The 25979-nt window shown below is 39.8% G+C and overlaps 1 protein-coding gene across 1 annotated transcript in view; it reads left to right on the top strand.

Annotated features, from left to right (window-relative positions):
- LOC139444671 (sacsin-like) overlaps nucleotides 1–25979 on the top strand; it is a 48604-nt gene that overhangs the window by 17959 nt on the left and 4666 nt on the right. Inside the window, 4 exon segments of the mRNA XM_071225602.1 lie at nucleotides 2434–2670; nucleotides 2673–3953; nucleotides 4319–15204; nucleotides 22343–22637. Coding sequence (XP_071081703.1) covers nucleotides 2434–2670; nucleotides 2673–3953; nucleotides 4319–15204; nucleotides 22343–22636 — 12698 coding nt within the window. The 3' untranslated portion in view covers nucleotide 22637.

Raw genomic sequence — 25979 nt, 5'->3', positions numbered from 1 at the left:
ACAACAACAGAACATGGCTCAACTATTTATTGATATTAGTTGAAATTGAAATTGAGCGTCACAGTTCGATTTAGTTTGTCTTCAGGTCTTTGGTCATCTGCTTTTCGGATCAGCTTCTTCATGTGATGGCGAGTTCATTTTTTTTTACATACTAAGTATGTCAGAGACCGTTGCCTTTAGGTTGTCAGAAGTTCTCTTGTAATTTCGAACGGCGTCGCTCCGATGTCCTGAAACAGATTGTTTAGATGAGTGAAAGTATTACACATACAGCATACAAATACACTTAAAAACTATTACAGATTCCAAAAACACCAATATTACCATATATATCATGAATAAAAGACCATCTTACTGGTTTTGGAAAAAATATTTCTTTGATATGTTATGACTTTTGCTGAAAAACAATTTCTTATTACAGCAAGGCTAAAATGTTTGTCAACCTACCGGTAATTTCGCAAATCATTTGTTCATCAACGTCACCTTGATACAACTGAGTGGCTGCCGTGGCTCTCAAGGAATGGTTTATCTTCATGCCCTCAATACCGGACGTCTTGCACAGTCTTTTGACGGTAACTTGTAAGGTTATTTCACGCTCGGAGAGTGGATCTCCTAAACGGAATTTAAAGTCATCACTTTCCTTGTCTTCTTCAGCACAGGATGCCGATTCTTTAAAAACTGACTGCGTCAGAAATATATCGTTGTTGTCTGCGTCCATCCTCTTCAGTGGAATTCATTCCAACGTGCACCGTGCGGATGTACTCCCCGCGTATTGCAGTTAAACTCTAACAGTAAATATCAATGAAGTCATGTTAATACCAATTAGTAAAATTATTTCTAAATCATATTATTTGATCAGTTCATAAGTGAGATCCAAAACTTGCCCTCGGTTTTGTTTGGGAAGTATGCCCTTGGCCTCGGGAAAGGGGGTCGGGCCTATCGGGCACACTTCCCAAACAAAACCTCAGGCGCGGTTTTGATCCTACACACCAAAGACTCTAAGGCCTTGTTGGAGGTACCAAGCGTTAAACCCCGTAAGCGGACCTCTCCACTTAACTCCTCCTACGCTGATGCGCCGGGTTAGAAGTCCACACCTGCTTGGAAGCAGCCGCTTCCTTCAGGTAAGGGTGCCGGGAGGGGCAAGAGAGGCAGGGGTCCGTAGGCGGCCGACTGGCTCTATTCCTGAAGGAATGGGAGACAGTTACATCACAATCCCTGGACCCTGTCCACTCTAAGGGATGGCCATATGCCTCGGTGGAAACATCATCCGCCCTCCTTCTCCGGGATAAAGCACACTCCAGTGCCTGCTACCCGAGAGAAGGCGGAATTTCTCCGTGCCAAGGTTGACGCACTTCTTATGAAAGCTGCGATCGAACGGGGTCCCGAGGGACAGGAAAGCGAGGGCTTCTACTCGACTTATTTCCTAGTCACCAAAAAAGACGGAAGGTTCAGGCCTATTCTCAATCTGCGGTCGATAAATATCAGTCCTTACTACTCGATAATACTCGTGTTTTGCACACGCACTCCTTCGATTGTTGGTGACCCTCTGGCCTAGCTCAGCGCGGGTTATAGTCTATCGTGATCTACGCCCCTATATCACTTGTTCAAAAAAGTGTGGGGGGTTGGGAGGTGTTTCGAGTTCTCAACTTTTGACAAGCCGCAAAAACAGGCTTTATCATAATATATGGTCGACCACGCCCTGTCTCTAGCCCCCGCCTTTCGACGGTGGTGCCTCACGATAAGGTTGGTTCCATTTATTGAACTCTATATTTTATTCTGTTGAATAATCAAATACGATGTATTTATTTACGCCTGTTGCTGATGGATGCCACTTCCTAAATTATCTTTAGGAGTCTGTCTTGATACAATAAGTGCCCCAAGGAGGATATAATCTGAAAGAGAATTTTACAAACCTGTAGAGGTTATGAATTCTCTGATGAAATCCTCCTTGGGGCACGACCACCCACCTCCCCACATTCCGTCAGCATTAGACATATGGAAAGTGATTTGGGTGAGAGTTGCTCCCCCTGGCGTGGAGTGCCGTGGAGGGTGAGGCACCATAAGGGTGGTCGTATATCATACAAAAACGAAGTTTTTTGTGTGGTAACATGTTTTATTAAGGAAAATGGTTACAACTATGTCATGTAGATTTTCTTGAGCAAAGAAAATGCAATAAGTGCCCCAAGGAGGATTTCATCAGAGAATTCATAACCTCTACAGGTTTGTAACAATTTATGGCTTCGTTAGCCAATCAAATGTCACAGAATCACTTGTAATATATTTTTGAAGATATTACCACAACTTTTGCAATTTACATTTTGGAAGATTCCTTACAGATATTTGAATCTTCAGTTGTTATGTTGTGAAACATTTGACATGCAAGTGACATCACAAACATTATTTCATCATTAAACTTTCTTTCACATAACTTTTCAGATTTCCCATGTGTCATAAGCGGGGACACAGTGTTGTTCATCAACCCTCAGGAGAAGAATAGTGACCGAGTCTGCTACATGAAGAAGCTGAGAGAACTTCCCGGTGAGATCAAGAAGATGATCCTAAATGTCTTCAGTGGCATCTTTGACTTCACATCAGACACAGTACACAAGGGCTATTACAGTGGAACCATCTTCTGGTTCCCTCTCAGAACCAAAATCTCAAAGCTGTCGGACAACCTTACACAGAGGAGAAGGTCATGGATCTTTTCCAAGCGTTTAAGTTTGAGGCGTCCATCACTCTCTTATTTCTGAAATCAATAGACAAGATACAGTTGTACCAGAGACTGAGCGGAAAGATACAAGTCCAGTTCTCACTGCAGCTGTCTCAAGACTGTCTCCAGCATGTGAGGACAGAGAAGCAAGATTTCATGAGAAAAGTGAAGCAGGCACAGGGAGGAATACCAGCAGCATCTGTAGAGAGTCAGTTGACTTTAACTGTGGAAACAGTGGATGTTGCAGGGCCTAAGTCCTCACAGCAATGGATTGTCATCAACTTCTACAAAGGAGGAACTATGAGTCCAAGGTTCAGAGATCTTTGCAGTGACAAAGCTCTTTCCTACGCCCCCTATGTGGGTCTGGCTGTTCCTCTGGGTCAACAGTGTAAAGGTCATGTGTTTTGTTTCCTCCCACTCCCCCTGGAGAGTCGCAGTCCCACAGGGCTACAGGTTCATGTGAATGGTTTCTTTGCTTTGAATCAGAACCGGAGACACATCAAGTGGCCAACAGCAGATCAGCTTCAAAATCAGGCTCACATCGACAAGGCTATGGAGTGGAACAAGTGTCTTGTGAGTGAAGTTCTGCCTGAGGTGTATATCAGAATGCTAAATAGCCTTATTTTGTACAACAGCACGTATGGTAATTCAGATGACCTCATTCAGCAAATCTACAGAATGATACCAGACGTCGAAGAAGTTGATGTGAATTGGAAGCCGCTTGTTTTAACATTGCTGGAGCAGCTACACAATATACCTTTACTGTTCACACCGAGTGACCAGAGGATGGGGATCAAGATGAAGGATGCCTTTCTTGTGGATGTGGCCAGTGACGCTTATTCATTAATCATTGAAATATTTACTTTGTACAAGAGATACATCGTCCCAGTACCTTCGAAACTCATGAGGACTCTAGAAAAAAATTTCAGCTCACACATTCACAAAGTGACACCTAAAGATGTCTGTGACACACTGAGATTGAACAACCATTTTACAACATTACCAAGACAGAAGAAACTCATGCTGTTGAAATATCTCCTGGAATCTGAACAGTACAAGCACCTGGAGGGTCTGTGTCTTCTTCCAGTGGCTGATGGCAACTTTGTGGCGTTCGGAGCACCTGCTGCTGTGTTCATCTGTGACCAGCCAGAGGATGTCAAACTCTTCCCAGGGCTGGAAAGTCAGTTGGTTTCACTGGACCTTCCTGAAGATTTACAACAAGCTCTGATGAAACGGGCATCTGGCGGTAGGTTGCTTTTATCACTGGATTGTCTGCTTCAGACTCGATTATTTACAGACCGCCGTCATATAGCTGGAATATTGCTGAGTGCGGCGTTAAACAACAAACAAACAAACATAATATTTTGGTGCCCATAAGTTATTCTCTCCATATGCATTCTGTATGCTGTGGAGACACAAGTCCAAGGAAGATTACATTTTGCAAACATGTTGCTAGTACTGATTGTTCATTAGTTCATATTTTGAAATCTTGTCTCATGGTCTGATCTTCCACATATTCCAGAAGAAATCAGCGAAACTACACTCAACTTTGAGGCTCTATGTGTGATGACACTGATCTGATTTGACTGATTTTTCATGCTTTCCTTTTAGGATGGAAAGGCCTTTTCGAGATGTCATCTGCTGCCTTCCCTGGCCTGCTCCAGAAATGTCTGTTGAGGCATTTCCCAGAAGGTAATGCTAAACTCCCTTCCCCATCCTTGGATGTCAGCTGGCTCAGGCAAGTGTGGACCTATATTACAGCCCATGGATTTGATGTTGAATCTGTGTTCAGTGGTTTTCTTATTGTGCCAGATATTGATGCTTCTGGAAGAGGAAGACTCCGCAGCATCGATGATGTCTTCATTGCTCAGTCAGTGAGGCACTCTGAATCTTTACCTCCAAATGTAGGTGCAGCACTGCAGAAACTAGGCATTGTCCATTTAAAGTATGTTCCTGACTTTGTGCTGAAAAATTCATATGTTCTTGGGACAATCATTCAGTACTCAAATCCAGTTGGTGTCGTAAGAGCATTAGAGAAAGTATATGGAACAAAACAGAAGAACACAGCTGTACAACTGTTCAACTCCGAATCCTCCAAACAGGAAAGGTCTGCTTTGGTGGCCTACATGAGAACCTGCCAGCGCCAGTTGTCCAAGGGAAGTAAAGCAGTGTTGAGGAAGTTACAGCTATTTACTGCGACAGACAACAGTGATTGTTCAGTGGAAACCTTATGTACTCTGGCTCCTGATGAACAAATACCTGTACCCTACCCAGAGAGGTATATTCAGTGTTCATCTGCTGCAGTGAGACACCTGGCCCTGACACTCGGTGCAACAGAAAGGCCATTTCTTGATGTCAGTCAACGAATCCTTCAAATGATGCAGGATAACAGAACAGAATATACAGAAAGTCATATGGTAGATTTTATGGAGTTTCTCATGGAGAATCACCTTCATATTGTGAATGAGACCAGGCAAATTGCTTCAGAGATACGGTTCCTTTCATCCAGTGGAGAGTTGTCTGGACAGAGAGCTTGTGATCTGTTTAGCCGAAATGATCCATCCCTGAGAGAGTTGTTTCTTGGAGAGGACAAATTCCCAGCAGAGAGGCACACACGGACAGACAGACTGAGAAGAGGATTAGAAGCAATTGGTCTTAAAACAGCGAAAGAAGTTTCAGAAAGTGATGTAAGAACATCAGCAAAGAAAATTGAGGAGCTTGTAATCAGGGGAATGGAATCTAAAGCAGGCCGTAAAGTAACAGCATTCATCACTTTCCTGGAAAGGAGCACAGACAGAATGGAACTATCTGACCTTCAGCATGTGCAATGCATCCCATGCATGCAGAAAAGAATATCAGGATATCCCAAGTCTCTGTCATGGAAAGGAGAATCAGGACACAATATCTTATCGTCAGGAAAGGTTTTCAGTTTAAGATACTCATCTATCATTGGGTCTGTTAGTCCAGTTGCAAAAGAAACAACAGCTGCTGTTGAAGCAATTTTAGGACTTGATAGAGTTCCTCCAGTGTGTTCAGTAATGGAACATCTTCATAATCTTGGGACATCTTATGACAGTAAAGAATGTAATCCTTGTATGGACTTACTAAAGGACATTTACAGCTTCCTGAGTTCTCAAGATGTATCAAGTACAGAGAAGAACATGATGGAGTCATCACAATCTGTGTGGGTGGGAATAGAAGAAGGTTTCCACTCTCCCCGGTCAGTGTATTGTGAAAGATCTGATGCCGACCTGGACCTGAAGCCTTACAGATACCAGCTGCCATCTCTGTTGCATGGCTGGGGTTCATTACTGTGTAGCTATGGCTGCCACCAGAGACAAACACCTGACATGTTGGCCACTTTCCTGGAAGAAATAAAAGAAAAGCATGATGAATTCAGAATTGCCAACTTAAAAAAACCAACAGTTGTGCGACAAGATCTGAAGCTTGTTCTTCAAATACTGAATGAACTACAAGAACACCCTCAGAGACCTGACCATGTGTTGGTGCCAGTGCACCAGGCATCTGATGATTTCCTTCTTTTGTTGCCAGCAGAATTCTGCACCTACTGCAATGCAGACTGGCTTCAGGATCAGACATCTGATGATTCAGATGACGATGATGAGGAAATATTCTTTGTTCATGCCAGTGTATCAGAGCTTACTGCAAAACTGCTAAGTGTTAGCTCTCTGACTGACCGTGTAATGGGTGACACTGAAGACTTTGATATGAACTATCAGCAGACTGAACCATTAACGCGAAGATTGAAAAACTTGCTCCATGAATACACAGATGGTTTTTCTGCCCCGAAGGAGCTGATTCAAAATGCAGATGATGCTGCAGCTACAGAAGTTTGTTTTATGTATGATGAGAGACAGAATCTGAATGCTAGAACCTCTCTTATGAATGAGAATATGGCTGATCTGCAGGGCCCTGCTTTCTGGGCCTACAATGATGCAACATTTCAAGAGTGCGATTTTGATCACATAAAGAAGCTTAGTGGAGCAACAAAAGAAGAAGACACAACTAAAGTTGGCAAGTTTGGTTTAGGATTCAATTCTGTCTACAATCTAACTGATGTTCCAAGCTTTATTAGTGAAAACAATGTGGTGATATTTGATCCTCATAAATCATACCTAGGGAGACCTGGATTAAGAGCAAACCTCAAAAGTGTGAAAAATGGGAAGATGTTGAGGAAAATGAGTGGACAGTTTAAACCATTCGAGGGAATATTTGGTTGCAATTTTAGTGGGAATGCTGACAAAATATGTCCTGGAACACTTTTCAGGTTCCCTTTAAGGACGCAAGAGCAAGCTGATAAAAGTGAAATAAAAGACTTAGTCTACTCAAGGCATGAGATGGAGAACTTTTTCCGAAAATTTGTTGAAGGATGTGGAAATCTTCTCCTTTTCACACAGAATGTGGAGTCAGTGAAGTTCTTCCATATTCCACCCAGAGGAGAACCCAGCCAGCCAAAACTGCTTGTTCATGTCCGAAAGACTATCCAAGATCAAAAAGTTCTCTCGCCTTCAAATTCCTTTCTTAATGGACCTAACGTGCTGTCATATGCAGCTGAAGAATGGATAAAGCAATCAGGGCTGTCCCTGAAAATAAGTGAAAAAAGTGATGTCCAGCTTGAAATATGTGACACAGACATGACGAGAATGCAAAAGCTTAAGGCTGGTGTGACCATTGTGTCATGGCTCATAACATGGGTAACTGGTCAGGGAGAATCTGAGCAGTTTGCTCGGTCTGGAAAGCTTAAAGGACTGCTTCCATTAGCAGCTGTTGCAATTCCACTGACTTTGGAAGATGGAAGACAATGTATATATAAAATGGACAAATGTCCTGAAGGGTTCTATAGAGAAGGACATTTCTTTTGCTTTTTGCCTTTACCAGTGCACATTCCTTTTCCAGTACATATCAATGCACCATTTGCCTTGACATCAGACAGAAGACAACTGTGTACACAAACAGAAGATGACAAGACAAACTCTGAAGCTGAGTGGAACACTGCTTTGTTTAAAGATGCTACTTGTAGAGCATATGTAGCTGGTCTGGAACAATTAGAGATCACTGACCCTTCCACTGTTGGTCAATATTATGACTTGTGGCCTACCATGCAAAGGGGGCAGGACTGTATGGTACGAAGTTTCTATGAGCTTATAACACATGAGGCCCATGATGTGTTTCTGCATGATGACAATGGTAATCTGGAATGGTTGTCATTTCAAAGAATATATATTCTTGAGCCAACTATTTGTGGCAAAAATCGAAAATTGGCTTACAAGGCAGCAGCCAACTTTTGGAATAGAACTAATGAGAAAATTATTGATCTTCCACAAAACCTTCTTGAACAGTTTTATTTGTCTGGGCTAGAATCTAAGGTTAGTTCCAGACTTATCAGAGAATCAGAGTTTTTTAAGACAATCTTCTTCCGAAACATACATGACAGTTACTGGTCCAACAGTCAAACAGAGAGAGATAGCTTGGTATTATTTGCTCTCAAATGTCAGGATGAAAGTGTTCAAGACCTGATCAAAAGTACAAGATGTATTCCAACAGAACCATCAGGCACTCTGAAACTGCCAGGTGAAGTAATTCACCCAAACAGTCCATGTGCAGATTTGTTTTCAGAAGAAGATGAATGCTTCCCAAGAGGATTTAAGATTGGGGAAACTCAATTCTGTGATTTGAATGTGATAAAGATTCTCTGTAAGCTTGGAATGATCCAAGACAAACTCCCATTGGAAATTCTTGTTGAACGGGCAAGATCAGTGGAAAAACTAGCTGCACAAGATGCCAAGAGAGCCCGTGAGAGAAGTGGTAGGATTCTAAGGTATCTTGTCATCAGGGACAAGCATGGAAAGAAACTTTTTGATGATTTTAATGAGGATATAAAATCTACATTACAGGGTATTCCCTTTTTGCCTATTCTGAAACATCCTACATCTTGGCATTTACGTTGGAAAGCAGATGAAATTCCAGAAACATTGTTTGCATGTCCAAATGAACTGCATGATACAAAATTGTCAAGTCTGGTAGCTTGTTCCCAGTTAATGCTTGATGACTCATTTGACTGTAACATGCATGTTGACGTGGAAGTTCTGTCCTGGCTTGAAGTTAAAAGAAAAGAAGATGTTGTTCTTGAAGACGTAGCCAAACAATTACTGTTTGTTTCTGAGACCATTAATTCAGGGACTACACCATTCAATGAACTGGAGAAAATGTGCAAAGATCTGTATGCATGTTTGAATGAGCAGTGTCATAAAAGTAAGTTCAGTATCATACGTGATATTTTGAAAAATTATGACATTGTAGTAGCTGAAAAAAGATTGCTTAAACCACAGCAAGTTGCTTTTTCTCTTCCGTGTGACTTATCACCAGATTTGTATCAAGTTGACAAAGCATTTGATATCTATAAACCATTTTTGCAGAGCATAGGAGTAAGAGAGAGATTTAGACTGAATGACATACTTGCTGTTATAGGCAACATCACAAAGGAAGAAGGTACAAAACCCCTTTCTCAAAGCAGATTGAAATGGTTTGGGTTAGCTGCACAATACATTCAACATCTTGATCATGTTGATATATTTGATTTTAGACCAGAAGACTTTGATATTTCACTTCCAAATTCAGAAGGGATAATGTCTAAGGCAGTATCACTTTGCATTGATGATTGTGAATATGTTGTTCATGATGAATCAATGACGTTTGTTCACCAAAATATTCATCCAAATGTAGCCAAATTGTTTGGTGTCAAAGGAAAACGAGAAGTTGATTTAAAAAATCACATTAGTTCATGCTGCTCTGAATTTGGACAGTGTGAAAAATTGACAACCAGACTGAAAGGACTTCTGAGTGGATACCCATGTGATTCTTCACTGATGAAAGAACTGCTACAGAATGCAGATGATGCTGGAGCTACTGAACTGATGTTCATAAAGGATTTCAGACATCTGCCAACAGAAAAATTGTTCTGTGATGAATGGGCTTCCCTGCAAGGTCCAGCACTGTGTGTCTTCAATGACAGTTTCTTCACAGAAGATGACATTGAAGGTATTCAGAACTTAGGTGTAGGAAGTAAGAGTGACGATCCTGTAAAGACTGGGCAGTACGGTGTTGGGTTTAATGCTGTTTATCATCTCACTGATGTGCCCTCCTTCATCACTGTTGGCCCTGGGATGGAAAAATCTATATGTGCCCTTGACCCTCATATGCAATATGTACCAGGGTGCAAACCTGGAAAACCTGGAGTGAGAATATCACAGCTTGACAGGATAAGAGACACTTATGCAGATAGCTTCTCTGGCTATCTGGAAGATATAGTCAGAACTGACACAAAAGGAACACTGTTCAGATTTCCCTTGAGGACGCAGGAAATGGCAAAACAGTCAAAGATCAAAGGCCAAGAAGTTGACCCAGACGATGTCAAAAAGCTCTTAGAGGAATTCAAGAATGATATGTTTGACTCTCTCCTATTCCTCCACAATGTTAAGAAGATATCTATTGCCAGAGTCAGCCGAAATGGTATATTCAAAGAATACTGTGTTGAAGCAAGTATGAGTGAAGCAGATATGTCTAAACATAAACAGTTTCTCTCTCACTTGAGGAATCAGACAAAAACGATTCAAGATTGTTCATCTCAAACAGGCCTCAATGCTGTTTCTCCATTAAAAGTTCAGTTATCTCTCAGAGTCAAGGATTCTCAAGGTAAACAACAAGATTGGATAGTGAGTCACCAATCTGGTTTTGTAAAGGAAAAATCTATTCCCGATGTTATTACAACAACTTGGAAGAATGGAGACATTCGACTTTTACCAAGAGGTGGTGTTGCAATGCCTCTTGCTGATGCAGAGAAAAACTTCCAGGGTAAAGCATTTTGTATTTTACCTTTGCCAATCAGCACTGGGCTACCAGTTCATGTCAATGGCCACTTTGCCCTTGATCATGAAGCAAGAAGAAACCTTTGGTATGGCAGTGATGACTACAGGTCAGCCTGGAATCGCCATGTTGTTGATGCAGTCATAGTTCCAGCCTATATTTCAGCTGTGAAATTAATAAAGAAGAGTACAGAAATAAACCATAAAACAGCTTTCAAATGTCTTTATGACAAAATATATCACTCCTATTATACTTTCTTTCCTGATAAAAGCTGCACAAAAAGTGAAGTTTGGGGGGACCTTGTGGTTTCATTTTACACAGATGTTGTGTTGAATAAAAGAGAGATTTTCAGTGTTATTAAGCCAGCAAAAGGATTGTTTGCTGAAAGAACAAAAGGGACAAAGGAGAATAGGATGTGTAAAGTCGAATGGGTTCCAGCTGCATGTTCGAAAGGATTCCCTGGCTATTTCAATAACCTGGAAAAGGAAACAACAGATGGTGTTCCCCCAGGATCATCGCAGTGCTGGAAACAGGAAAATGAGAATGCAGTTCGGTTAAAAGAGATCCTTAAGGACTTGAACATGAAGGTTATAGATTCTCCATCAAGAATTTATAAAGACATTTTGGCAACATGCAAAGAACCAGTAAGTGAGGTAACACCAACAAATGTTATGCATTTTCTGAAAACACATTTCTTGAAAGTTAAAGATGGATGTAGTCTTAGATTACCAATGGAGTTGGCCCGTACATCATTAAGGAATGTCAAATCACTTCAACGGCTGACACAATTCTGCAAAAAGCAGCAGAAATTCTGTTCTGAATTGCAGTCTCTGCCACTTTCGCTGACTGCATCCATGAATCTGTACAAATTTGATCCTTCTAAGCCTTTCTTTGTCACAAAGTTCACAGAGCTCCTCGCTGGGACTCCGGATCAGGTACTGCACAAAGATATTGTTGACTTGTATGAATGTTATGAATCACCTTGTTTGAAAGAACTTGACATTTGTTCACTTGCAGCTTTACTTGGACAGACACTTTCTGCTGGTGTTTTACAGACAGGCAAACCTGTATATTGGAAAGACAACACAACATTTCCTTCAAAGCAGTGGATTTTTTGCTTTTGGGATTATTTAGCTACACAAATTTATGGTAGTAAATCAAATCAGACTTTAGGGACAAAAGCAACTTTGACTGAAGTAGAAGACTGGTCCCTGTTACCTGCCACAAAGCATGGGGATGGCAGTCTCATGCTCTACCCAATAAAGGAGAGTTGGTGTGTCATTGATATGAAGTCTGTTAACGAGAAAGCACATCAAACAGCTTTGCATCACATGAACGTTCCACAATTTGAGAGAAATGTTCTAAAACATAAATATAGTTTGCTTTTTGACAATCACGCATGTGCAGTTGCTTCATCCATTCTAGCCAGTTGGGAGAATCCTGGCACAGTTTTAAAGTTGATATCAAATTTGGATTTTAGTTCATGGAATAATGTAAGTCCACAAGACTGTCAAGCAATTTTGGAGTTCTTTAGTAGAAATGTGGACAAACTGAATGACCCACAGGCAGCAAAACAGTTAAAACAAATTCCATTTTATGAGTCATTGGGTGGACCACTGGTTGATTTACAAAATCATACCACTATATTTTCAGTAGAAATTCTCATGACTATGCCCAGTGAAGGTTTCGATGATTGGACCTCTGGTTCTAAAATGTTACTTCTAAAATTCTCTGCTTCATGCCGGAAGCTTTATCACTTCTTGGGTGTACAAGAACTTACAAATGAGAAATTGTATGTACAATACATTCTTCCAAAATTTAACTTTTTGCCAGACTCAACCAAACCAAAACATCTGAAATACATCCGTGATCAGATGTTGAAAAAAGCTACAAAGTTTAGCCCAGAACAATGCGAACTTATAGAGCAGTTAAAAGAACTAAAATTCATTAAAGCAGGAGATGGAATGCTTCATTGTGCTGGGAACTTTTATAGTTCCGATGTTGAAGTTTTCAGAGAGATGTGTCAGCCAAATAAGTTCCTACCACCACCATATGCTGCAAGAGAGTGGCAACAGTTTGTGAAACTTGCTGGCTTGAAAACAAAAGTTACTGAGGAGCTTTATTTGTCATTTGCAAGGAAAGTTGAACGTTTGGGTCAACAAGGGATCACTGAAAATATTGAGAGGAAGTCTAAAGCTTTGATATCGTACCTAACAAGGCATTATAAAGATTTCGGAAATTTAACAGAAATTGGGAAGTTCAAATTTGTGTTGCCGTACTCTGTCAATGAAGAGTTAACAAGTATATTCCCACAACCTAATGAAGGAAAATATCTTGTGTCCTACTCAGAATCACTGTCCCCTTGTCACTGCCACTATGTTTGGACAAGCTGTTCTATCTTCAACCAAGATGCAGATCCACGTTCATGGCTCAGTGCAGACAGGATCCAACACTTAAACTCTCTGCTTGGTATTCAAACAGTCCCTACCTCAGAAAGAGTTACAAGGCATTTACAAAACATTTGCACATCTCTCATTAATATTCAAGACCAAAATGTTGGAGATAAATTATCTAAGCTAGATCACTTCATACAAGAGGTCATGAAAGCAAATTACAAGCATTTACTTGATACTTGTGTCACTGATGAAATGAAGATTCAGCTTCAAGACTTTTCCATCATTTATGTGCCAGCTGACAAGTGTATGGTTTCAGCTGACAGAGTTGTTAAAAATATTCATTCTGATGACATTATGAAAGGATATCTTTATGCAATTCCAGATGAATTTTTTGAATTTCATCAAATCTTTATTGATCTTGGAGCCTCAAAGGATGTGAATGCAAACCTGTATGTGCGTGTGTTGGAGAAACTGTACAAAGAGACTAATGGCAAAAGTCTTCATCTTAATGAACTATCCGTGGCAAAGAAGGCTATTGACCGTATGTTTTTTTTTATGCAAAGGGAAAGCATGCCAGACACACGCTTAACGGAACAACCCTCATTGTACCTACCTGACAATAGCTTGGTGCTCACAGACTCTCGGAATTTGGTATATAACAATGACAAGCGTCTGTCTGAAAGAATTGAGTTCCTTGAATTACCATATTTCCTTGGATTTCAGAAGTTGGAACTGAATATGGATGAAAATGCTCTCCTTTCAATGCTGCCAGAATGTTATAGGTTGAAGTTGCTGACTTCTTTTGTAAAAGAACATGTTACTGAAGAGAGCAAACAGAGAGCATACACTGGTGATTTAGCTCAAAAATACAAAAATATTGTACAGGGATCAGAATTTGTTAGTGCAGTTGTTAGACTTGTCAATCATGAAAATACTCAAGGTTTGGGTATTTCAGAAGCGAAGGACATTGAACAACGTCTAGCACTTCTAGAAATTCAACAAGTGAACAATTTGAAAACAGAGCTATGGGAGAATGAAAATGTTGTTCCTGAGAGCCAACGCAAAAGGAAGTTTTTACGGGAAAGAAACAAAAGAGACAAGAATGTCTGTCTATTCATTGATAGCAAAATTAACTCAATCACTTTATTAAGTGCATTAGTAGTCACAGTGGATAATCTGACATCAAGAAAATTGGGCAGTTGCATTTCTTATCTGCATCATTTGCTTGGTTCTAAACCAGAAATATTTAATGGTTTTTTGGATGAATTTGAAATAAAACCATATGGTCATGTTGGCCAACAGAGAGAACAGACAGCATTTCCTCCTCCTGGGACATTGATCCCAGAAGATATGCACTGGCTCTTGGACAACAGTTTCCATGTCTTTGATGAAGGGGAGTATGTTGGCCTGGAGGTGTATGATCCACTCGTTGACACAGACTCTCAGGATGAGGAGGATGCAAATGCAAACCCAGTTTACATTTATGCCATTGTGAAAAAAGTTGTTTGTAAGGAAGATATGTTATTCAGACAAAAGTATGTGGTTAATGTTGGAGATGACCGAGAAGAAGAAATACTGGGATTAAAGCTGTACAAATTTTGGAGAGAGAAGACAAATAAGTGTAGAAGTCTTGTAACCACTGAGACATCAACATCCCAGGATGAACTGCAGAATACTGAACAAAGTGATCTTGAGTCAGTTCTGAAAGATATTAGACAGATTCTTACGGACACTTGGAGGAACTGTTCAGATCAGAAGGAGAGGAACAGAGTGAAAAAAAGATTATACTTAAAATGGCACCCAGACAAGAATCCTGGCAGGAAAGATTTCTGTACAAAAGTATGTCAGAATATCCAGAAATATGTGATGAGACTTGAAAATGGACAGAGTATTGAGGATGTTGATGATGAAGACATAGGGACACAAAGAACCTCCTATGGTGCCAGTCGAACAAATTCATCCTTCTTTGAACACATGAACAGAAGAAGTTCAAATCAAAGGAATCATTATGAAAGGCACAAGCGCACAGCTTCATCAAGTGAAAACTATAGAAGTGAAACATTTTACAAATGGCATCATTCTGCAAGAGATGATGCTCATCCTCAACCTCAAGAAGCCAAGCGTTGGCTGAGGCAGGCCACATTTGACCTACAAGCAGCAAGGCAAAGCTCTCAGCACTATAATAGTAATAACTGGGTTCTCTTCAAAGCTCAACAGGTAAATATACATAAAGAGGTCATACATCAGCAGTTAATGTTTTTGTTTGTATCAGCTTAGAAACTTAAAACTCTTTGCAAGACTGTGTTATCTATATACACAATACATATAGAGGATGCTTAAATATTGATTAAACATTTTTGGACACAAGATGAAAAGGTGATGTGATAAAGAAAGCCGAATATTCTATTCATTATGTATTTTAACAATATAATTATAAAGAGAATGAAAAATATACCATTTTATTAAATTTCATCTCTCATCTGATCTCGAATAATATCAATTTCATGTCAGGAATTGTGTTATTTCTCTATTACATTTAGAAATATACTAAACATGTGTATGTTAAATGTATTAAACTTCCAACAACATAATATGATTTGTCTTATGGCTTATGGCCATAAAAAGCAAGTTCTCACAATGTTAATTTCTACTGTAACATGAAAGATCACATGCAAAATTGCTGTAATTATTTATTTTATGATGGCATGATCTATCGAGCTGATAATTCTTTAGCCAATGACTGGGACCTGGTTACATTGATATAAATGATGGATTAATGTGTTTTTTAGCCTCCATAAACAAATGGGTCTAGTTTGTAGGAACCAAAGTGTTTTACACACCATCCTGACATCAGGTAAATCAGCATTGTTTGGTAGGCATTACCTAGAAGTTGATGGATGACAAGGTAGACACAATTTTATGGATAACAACTTCTTTAATACTGTAAAAAGCGACGTTTCGGTATAGATCCTTATACTGTTGTCAAGCAAGACTGAGTGAGGGACATTGTACAGAATATATATAGTGGATGGAGGATTAACAGTAACAACAATCACATACTTGAGTGGGTACCATGCAGGGGTAATTAAACCAAGTATACCAGACAATATGCACTGAACTTGGTAATTGTTCAAATGGAGAGGTCGGACTGAAAACTGTGTTTTCAATAGATGTTACCTTACTGGCATAAAAGATGAGTGAGTTTCTTAAACCAGTTTTTGCATTAGTCCACCATATAACAGATGGGGCACCAAGTATTTATTCACTGTACCTATGTTGGATGGGGCACCAAGTATTCATTCACTGTACCTATGTTGGAATTGAACCTGGGCCTTTGGTATGTCAAGCCATTGCTGTAACCACAGGGTTCCTCATCGCCTCCATCACAAAATGCATGTCGGATGTGTAGTGTAGTGTAGTTAAGAGAAGGGCTAATTTCACTGCTATTATTTGGTTTTCACTGATAAGGGAAGAATAGATGTCAGAGTATCTGCAGACAATCATGCCATGCCTTTTTACAAAAGGCAAAGGCAGTTAATGTTATGTCAGGTCTTTAATGGTAGTGATTTCATATATGTGGCGGACAGGTACCTTGTTTTTGTGAATGTTAAAACATCATGTTCAGATGTTTCATTTAATAAATTATTGATGTACAATATACAATGTAAATATTTAAAATCTCAACGGCAAACAATAACCAGTCTCGATTATCTGTCAGAACAGATTCCATTGCAAGTAAAATGCTGAATAGCGGTGAAAATTATATATATGTGTCACTGAAAATCAGTGATGACAACTGGTGTTCGAGAAAGGAATAAAAAATGTGTGAAATCCCCCAAACGAATAAAAAAACCAAGAAATAAATAACATAAAATATGACTGATCACAGATACATTAAAGTTATTGATCTTGGAATGTTGCAATATTTCATTTTGATGAAAATGTGTCAATTTCATTTTTATCAAAACAAATCCAACTATTTGGTATTGTTTGAATTAGACATAAAGTATTTAGTTCAAATGTAAGACTTCTGGTGTGAATTCAGTGATAACCATATCAGGGTAATTCTATGAATTGCTAATAATGCATATAAGTGTATATTTTCATTGTGCATAAACATGATGACACAGGCTAGGGTGTAAGGTCAGTTTATTAGTTTACTGGAATGTATGTGGGTGATTACAATGACTGAATCCCCGATATAACCTTTGAATTATGTCTCTTTCTCTGTCCATTGCAGAGTGAAGTGTAAGTGAAAAGTGCTGGGGTCAAAACAAAGGGTTTTAAGTGTAGTACACTGAGATTTAAAACTAGCCAATCAAGAAAACACCTGATTGACCACCAAAAATTACTTGTCTGCCCCATAATGCAGATGACAGACCCAATAATTAAAACCAAACAAAAGAGTAGAGCTTTAATGATGATGCTTAACTTACAACGACTTAAATATCTTATGCAGCCTAAAATGAGAAACACAATTGTTGTAGATACATCAATTAAGGTAAGTGCGTTATGCATCTGAAATAAATACAAATAATTATTGTTAGTTACTGCAGTATCTGAAATATACAAAATAACATTATTGACAACATAGTAAGTAAAACAGCTAATTAATAAAACATGATCAATATATAACTACTCTCTACCTCTCTAGCATGCTGGTCTCATGACATCAATGTCTGATGGTATATTACTTTCAATCTTTATTTGTTGACAGAATCAACAGTAGACACTTCTTTAAATAACATCACCACAGACTTACACGTCTGCTTAATAGTTTTCAAAATACTCATATAAATGGGCCAAGTTCTAAAACTACATGCTGCACTGCTGTTCTTTCTGTTTTTCAGATTATCTCCCTTATTTTATTGATTTTTAAACTTATCCTATCTCACACTCGCATCTTATCCTTCTTCTTCGATCCTGGTGTGGAAGCACTCTTAAAACAAGTTCCAGCTTCCCAGTCATCCCTACACATCCCAGTCATCACCATGGTCACCACCATAAACATTGGGTTGATGAACACTGCCTGAATCCCATGCAACCTGATCACATGACGTACCCACACTCACTCTCTTTGTAATTGCCTTGTTGTGTGGACATGTTTTAATTCTAGAGAATTATAGATCTTTTTTTTATTCTTTTAGTCTGTCTCAATAAACAAAACTACAGAGGTTATGAATAAGTAACTTGTGAGAATTCTAAACACACTTTTTCGGCGTCTGAAGCTCACTCGTTGTGTTGTGATTGTCGTGACCAATGCACTAATAAGAGGGTCAAAAACAGTGTGTCTACTTCTCGTTTGCGGACTTCAGTCTTTCCACTAGTACATATCAATAAGAAACTAACGATCTCTGTTATATTTCTATGCCTTAAAGATATGGAACATTGTTTCATTGTCTCATTGTCTCAGGCTTCCCACCCGTCTGCCACAGGATCAACATCAGGATTGGGTTTCCCCATTACGGGATCGTTATGACAGGCGTGCTCTAAGTCAGGCGACAATACAGCAGTCAGGATTGGGATCGTCATCATTCATCACCCTCATTCATTAATGGGTTTGGAGACATTTTGACAGTCAAGATCGCACAACATAGCACCACTCAATCATGAGAGGGTCGACAGGGTCGTCATGTGCTACCCCTGTCCTGGGATTTTCGTTTACAACCATTATTTTCACAAACGGATCCAAACCCCGGGTAATGTTATAACTGCACCAGTTATAGAGTTTCTCTGATTTTCAACATTTTCAAGACTTTTTTAAATGCATCAAATTTCACGACGATCACCTTACTAATGCACCGGTCTGATCCCTCATCCTACAGGGACCTGGTTGCATGTACACTGCCTTTACACCATTATTCTTTGGAACCCGGGACACCTCTTTGGTCTGTCTGACATACAGTTCGCACTGAATTGTCACGTGATGGGTTTTTGTGTATGGAGCTTTGACCATGTTTTGAGCAAGAACGTATTTTTCCATGTTCCTGTACAAGGGAGATTTACATATCAGATGTTAAGACTTCTCTGATTTGTAAAGAAACCGGATTATTCTGGAATAAGAACAGACTGACCTAATGCGAGCTGTTTGGTGCTCTTTACAGGTTGGTTTGCATGATAATTATACATACTGCTGTAGCCGCCACAGGCACCTGACGATATCGAGTAGTACATCTAATGATGGTGAGTTGGTGGATCTGGACACATTCATTTGTCGTTCGCCCTCAATAATCTCCATGTTCCTTCAATGTACAGTTGGGTGGAGGGGGTAACATAGTGGTTAAAGTTTTCACTCCGCACATGGGTACAATGTGTGAAGCCGATTTCTGGTGTCCCCCCAATGTGATTTCGTTGAAATATTGCTAAATGCAGCGTAAAGCATACTCACTTAATTTTGACAGGTTCTTGAAACACTTCCGCACTTCCGCATGGTCTCAATCACCCTGGTACGTATGGTCATTTGGCCAGGGGATTATATAATTAACCCCACCAATGCATCGCCTGTTTGTCAGTGACTCTCCTATTGGTTGGAGAGTGCACTTATTTGATCTACATATGGCAGGATGTTGCTCGCAGACAACAGAATCTCAAACTTGGAGGTCAAGTCCTACGAGCATCCTGACTGATGGTTCATTTGAACAGCAGATCAGTTGTGAGTATGGTACATATACATCAACAAGATGGGATTGACAAAATTCCCATCGCTAATATGAATGCTGATCCCGTTCTTCCAACAGTCTTTCTATTCATGTTCAACCCAGGCACATCCCGGCTTCAAACTGGGACCCAATATCACAATCAGATCAACTGTCACTGAATGAGAGCCTGCTTATTCAAGAGATATTTCAGTGGTTCTGCCAGCTCTACTGGAAGCCAGAAGTAAGTCTGTTTTGCAAGCAGATACAAGGTTCATCTCCCCCCATCCCAGACCCCTGGGTATGGGATTACGATCTGCTAGCTATCTCTTTGGAATTTAGGACTGGATGCTTACTTGTGTTTGTTTTATTTGTTGTTTACTGCTGCACTTAGCAATAATTAGACTGTGTGACGGAGGTCTGTAAATAATTGAGTCTAGACCAGATCCAGAGATAGATATCATGAGCATCAATCCACGCAATTCGGAAACGATTATATTCGTCAACCAACACAGCTAGTCTGACCAGCAGATCCCGTTGGTTGCCTGTTACGACTAGCGTAGTCACTTCTTACAACAAGCATGGGTTGCTCAGGAGACCTATTCTATTCTGGATCTTCGTGGGTTTTTTTGGCAAGCAAAAGGTTGGTTCACCATTCTCATAAACACCGCAGAGCAATGACTTCATTGTCAGACTTACTACTTCAGACACACTCAAGCTAGCTATATCCATCACCAGAAGTGGCAGACATTCATTGGTTGTTACAAGTCACGAGACATTCAATCGTCAACCACCGCATCTGAATAGCTGAACACCTTCAGCACTTGCCTACCTGAAGGGATTTACACTTGCTATTTATTTGGCCGAAATCAACTCGCAGATATCCATGGTTACAGAGGTACAAGCCTGATTCAATCTTATAAATTAGCAGACAATTCGTCTCAATTCGGACCACCAGCTTGGGATCTGAACATCACATTACATCGTATATCATCTGAAGCTTACAAACCCCAGGCTGGTAAAGACTTTGAGCATATCCATATCAAGACAGTCTTCCTGTAGGCCCCAACTACAGCAGCACGAATCAGTGAGATCCATCCACTGGGTTCATTTTGAGAGACAGCAGCATGGTAGAGTCTTCTGTCTTTACTGCCAAGAACCAACTCCCTGGACAGCCAGACTGGTTATTCACTACTCCTTTGTTCTCTGCCTTATAAGGCCCTGACGATCTCGAAGATTTCTCACTTGTGTCCAATGAGAACCTTACAGATCTACCTTAAAGCTTCAGATAGCATACGTTGCTTACGCAAGAGTTTGTTTATCTCCTTGTTGACCACTGCTGAGACAAAGTATCCCGGACCATGGCATTCTTTTGCCTATGCTCGGCCATCTTACATGCCTACACTTTCCCGGGGTAACTGTCCCAGTGGTTTCCAATCAGCATGAGACGAAGGCAGTGGCGTCGACCGTGGCTCTTACATAGCAACTGTATGTTATCGTCGATAATGGAAGATTGCTTCTAGAAGTCAGGCACAGTGTTTGACCTTAGGGACATGTCGGTTTTAGATGTACAAGGCCTTCATCAGTTTAGACCACTGGTATAGGTGTAGATGAAGATCCAAACGGATCGCATTCCCTATCATATACTTACAGAAATATATAATCAAGTACATGTGGCTTGTTTATTGTTTCTTATAGATAGGGTTCCGAGACTTGAATTCCCAGTGGAGGGAAAACATGCTTGTCTGAAGAGACTTCTTCATAGACGTCACTATAGGGTCTGGCCAGTTGTATTAAGGTGTTCTCATCTTCTAAATGCTTACCTCTGTCTCTGAGCCTTTCAAGTGAGTGAGTGATTATGGTTTTACGTCGCTTTTAGCAATATTCCAGCAATATCACGGCAGGGGACGCCAGAAATGGGCTTCACACATTGTACCCATGTCAGGAATCGAACCCGGGTGTTCGGCATGACGGGCGAACACTTTAACCACTAGGCTACCTGACCGCCCAGGAGCGTTTCAATACCACGATGGAAGAAGAAAGATAAAATGTATAGTGTGAGATTGAATAGGTATATAAATATACAATTTATTGTAAAATTTACAAATTTAAAAAAAATGAACTGTCAGTTTGTCGCCCCCACCTCTTTCATTGTGCCATTTTTTCATGACACCCATGTTCTACATGTTTCTGTATTCCTCTCGATAGTAGTGGGTATTTGGTGGTCCCAGTGGGGACTTTGTAAGAATAGTAATTGGATAGGGGACCATTTTTGGAAGACCAACTTAACTAGATCTAGATAGATATCACATCTAAGAAAAAACAAAAATGTCATCTCCCACTGTTCTATACCCAGTCACTAAAGCAGTAACACTGTTAAACAAAATGGAAATTCTCAACATATTCAGTACACTACAGAAACTGAGTTAAAACTGCCAATAGTGAGATATTGATCTTTAGATCATTGTATCTACTGTTACCTTGGTTTTGAATTGTTTAAATCCTTGGGTGGGATTGGGTGGTCAGGCTCACTGAGTTGGTTGATACATGTTATCGATTCCAATTGCGTGGATCTATGCTCATGATGCCAATCACTGGATTGTCTGGTCCAGACTCGATTATTTACAGACCTGGAATTTTAGCTGGAATATTGCTGAGTGCGGTGTTAAACAACAAACAAACAAATTCTTTGTTTTCCATGTTTTGTTTTTATTTTTAAGGCTGCTGAGAAAGCTATTAAATCTGTCTGGTTCAACCGAAATGCGAATGTGGCAGACAGCCTGCGAAACCATGACATAACGATCACATCACGAGGATTGAACAATCCCCAATTATCAGAGTTGGCATCCCTGCTGCAATGTTTAATCGGTGACTTCAACAGAATGCGCTACCCAGATAGACTTTCCTTTCCAAGTATTCCTGCTGATGTGTACACGGATGATAATGCAAGGCAGGCATGTCAAGTTGCACAGAAAATTCTAGACCTGGTGAAAGAGTTACTGGATCATGATTGAGGTGAGATCTTTATACTGGACCAATTTAGCTATAGTTTGCCTTTTTTGTTTAGCTCATCTGGTCTGAGCGGTCATGTCAGCTTTTGTCATGAGTTTACCGTCATATTCCATCGTCGGTGTAGGTTTTTACAATTTTGAACTTTTATGGGATTTTTTTGTTATTATCAAGGGTTCAAATTTGTTCAAGGAATTATAATTGGAATTCCAATATATCCACCAGGTATCCATCTTTGATTAAGAAAACACAAAGTTAAAAATTGTCTCCGAAAAAAAAAGAAAAGTGGTGGGATGAGATGGTCACCTTGTGCAGTATGAACTTTGTTAAAGGTATTTTGTTCACATGTTGTAGGATGAAATTTAGTACTTGTCATCCTGAGGCTGTGGCATTACAAGGGACTTTCAGGTTGTCTCATATTAGACATGTTTTTTCCCCAAACATTTAAAGTACTTATTTAACCACAATTCATATAACTTTTTTCATATTGTTGTTAAAGACAGGGTACTTTCTGTTTTAAACATTACATGTATACTTCTAAAACAGAAGTGATATTCAACTTGGAAGTCTGTACAGCTTTCACATTAAGGTAACTGGAGGCTGAGGATTTTCTGTTTTAAAGTTGTCTTGCATTAGAAATGTGAAAGGGAAGTTATAAAATAGGAATTATACGATGAATTTGGGATTCTGGTTGGTCATTTTTACAGGTATCAAATCACAATAATCACCTTTGATTGAAACAGCTGATTTCATGATCACATCACTCTGAAAGATAATAGATGATCTATTTATTGAAACAGGCAGATATGAAGGTACAATGTATTGCAAGAGATCATAGACTTTGTAGGATTAGTAAAACTGATTGCATTGAAGATGAATATCACTTTTTATGTGTATGTCCAGTGTATAATGATTTAAGAGCAAATATCTAAATAACTATTTCTACCACAACCCAAACTGTAACAAATTTTGTAAATTAATGACTTGTGATTGCACAGAAACTATGAGAAATTCATCAATGTTCATTTTTCATGCTATGAAACAAAGAAAATGTATGAATTTGTAACACGCCCCAGACAATGCACTACGGGCCTTTGGCCTCATCAGTACCATGAATAAAGTTTGATTGAAAGATAACAGAACAGTACTTCCTTTCTCAGTTATTGATGATAGGCATTTAAGATAATTACCTAGAAGTACAATTATAGTTTATATAATGCAGATTTGCGGTAATAAAACAGTATTCTGTTGCAAAACATTTTAATTTAATTTTGCAGTTAAGGACCTTCATCATGTAATGAAAACAAATTTATCCATCTAAAATGTTTTCCACTTGTTCCAGGGTTTGTCAATTTCTGGACTATCTCATAATGAAGTTTAAATTTAGTCGCCGAAGAGTTTTTATTGATGGGAGGCAATCAATAGGTTCTTACAGGTCACAAAATTATAATTAAGATAGCATATGCCGTCTGAATTAGTTGCAACTTGGACTTCAAACAGAATCAAATGAGCAACATTTGTAGAGGTTGTCAGTAGGATGCTCCAGCAAAACTTTGACATCTTGCACATTGTGGTAAAGGAGAAAATTGCAGAAAAAAATTTGAGTAGGTCAAAGTTTTTCATGGATGACAAAATGGCCACTGCAAAATGGCCATTGAAGCATAAAGGCAAGGCACCTACAGCCTGTCAAAGAGGTGTCTTTCTTTGTGTGAGACTACTTAAATGGTACATGACCGTGAAACCTCCGTATTACCAAACACTGTCCTTTGCAGTGGAAAGACCTTTGTACTTTTACCATCCAATATAAAAACTATGTTGTTTTACATTCTTGAAAATCAAATTTTACAAATATTTTGAAAAAGATCTAAATTTTTAAACTGATCATTTCTCACACTTTGCGTTTCTTCTTCTTCTTCAATTATTTGTTGAAACGTGTTTGAACCATGTTTCCAATTTCTGAAATAAAGACATTCAGCTGAAAACACTCCAGCGTCTCCATGTTTACGTCCAGCAGCTAGGTCAATTACATGCTACCATGCATGGATATAACTCTGCCAAATCATTTGGGTCTCATGGCCATTGTGTGTTTGACGTGTTTTGACATCTAGGAGAAGTTTGTTTGAACTGTTGTGTGAATAAATACACAGCCTACATACATGGGCGAAAAGGGCAGACAATGGCCAGCATGCAAAGTATGTAAGCGCACATATTCAACATTGGACCCTCATTCCTTGTGTTGTGATTTTCATGGGAACTCACGAGTCCCATGCTTCTATCTTCAGCGATGTCGTTGTAGATTATCAGACCGGTGTTCTAAGGCCAAGGATTTAACTTTGAAATCCCAGACCGGGTCTATAGCCAAATCAGTTGCATCCATCACTGATGATACTATCTCTGACAGCATCCTCACAGATGACATTTCCTATTTACCGATCCCGCTCTTGCTCACACTCCTCTTGCAGCAACCGATTGCGCTCCCGTTCCCGACACCACACTTGGAATCTTCATGTTCCCCTCCTACAGGCGATTGCGAGAAGGACGATAGTTCTCCTCTCCGGGACACTCCTGATCATCATGCTCAGGATCAATTTGATTCTGATAACAAAGATAGGCGTTTCCAGGATCGCCATTCAAGATTGGGCCACAGCTCTCGCTCTCACACTGTACGATCGCCTGATAACGAACATTCGCACTGTTCCTATGCTCAGCGCTCTCCTGAAGGACGAACATCTCAGGACGATCGTCATAGCTCATCACAATCCTTGTCCACTTCGTATGACCACTCCTCGGCTCTCTCACCCTCGGGAAGCTCTTCTTTTGATGGGTTTGGTTCTCCAATGTTGGTGTTTACAACTATGGGAGTTATCAGAGATTCGATGCCTACACATATTGTAGACAGGGATTAGATACCGACTCGGATCGTAGACAATGATACGACCGTGATACCTGTATCCACCAAGCTTTCCCGACTACCGCTCTACCACTGGCTACGGTTACTCTCCACTTTGCCATCCTCCTCTGAAACCTAAGGATCATAGGTCATCAATGCATAGGGAACTGGTACATCGAAGCCATGAGGTATACACATGGTTGGCTGAAGCAAGCTTGCCGTGCACGGGAGCAGGCAATTGATCCAGCTGCTAGTCGGAACCATGGAGGTGTGTTCGGGTGAATCTGTTTATTTTAGAAGCTTGAAACATGTTTCCACATAGGATTGAAGAAGAAGTAATGCGAAATGTGAGATAAGATACAATTTATACTAAAATGTCCAATATTCTCAAGAACCACAAGGTGTAGCAAGCTGACATTTTGTGTGAATGGTTATTGCTAAAAAAAATCAAGATTCAA

This window comes from Haliotis cracherodii, unplaced genomic scaffold, assembly GCF_022045235.1.
Source record: "Haliotis cracherodii isolate W230 unplaced genomic scaffold, xgHalCrac1.p SCAF_6, whole genome shotgun sequence".
NCBI classification, from domain to species: domain Eukaryota; kingdom Metazoa; phylum Mollusca; class Gastropoda; order Lepetellida; family Haliotidae; genus Haliotis; species Haliotis cracherodii.
This window is presented reverse-complemented; position numbering and strand designations above follow the sequence as displayed.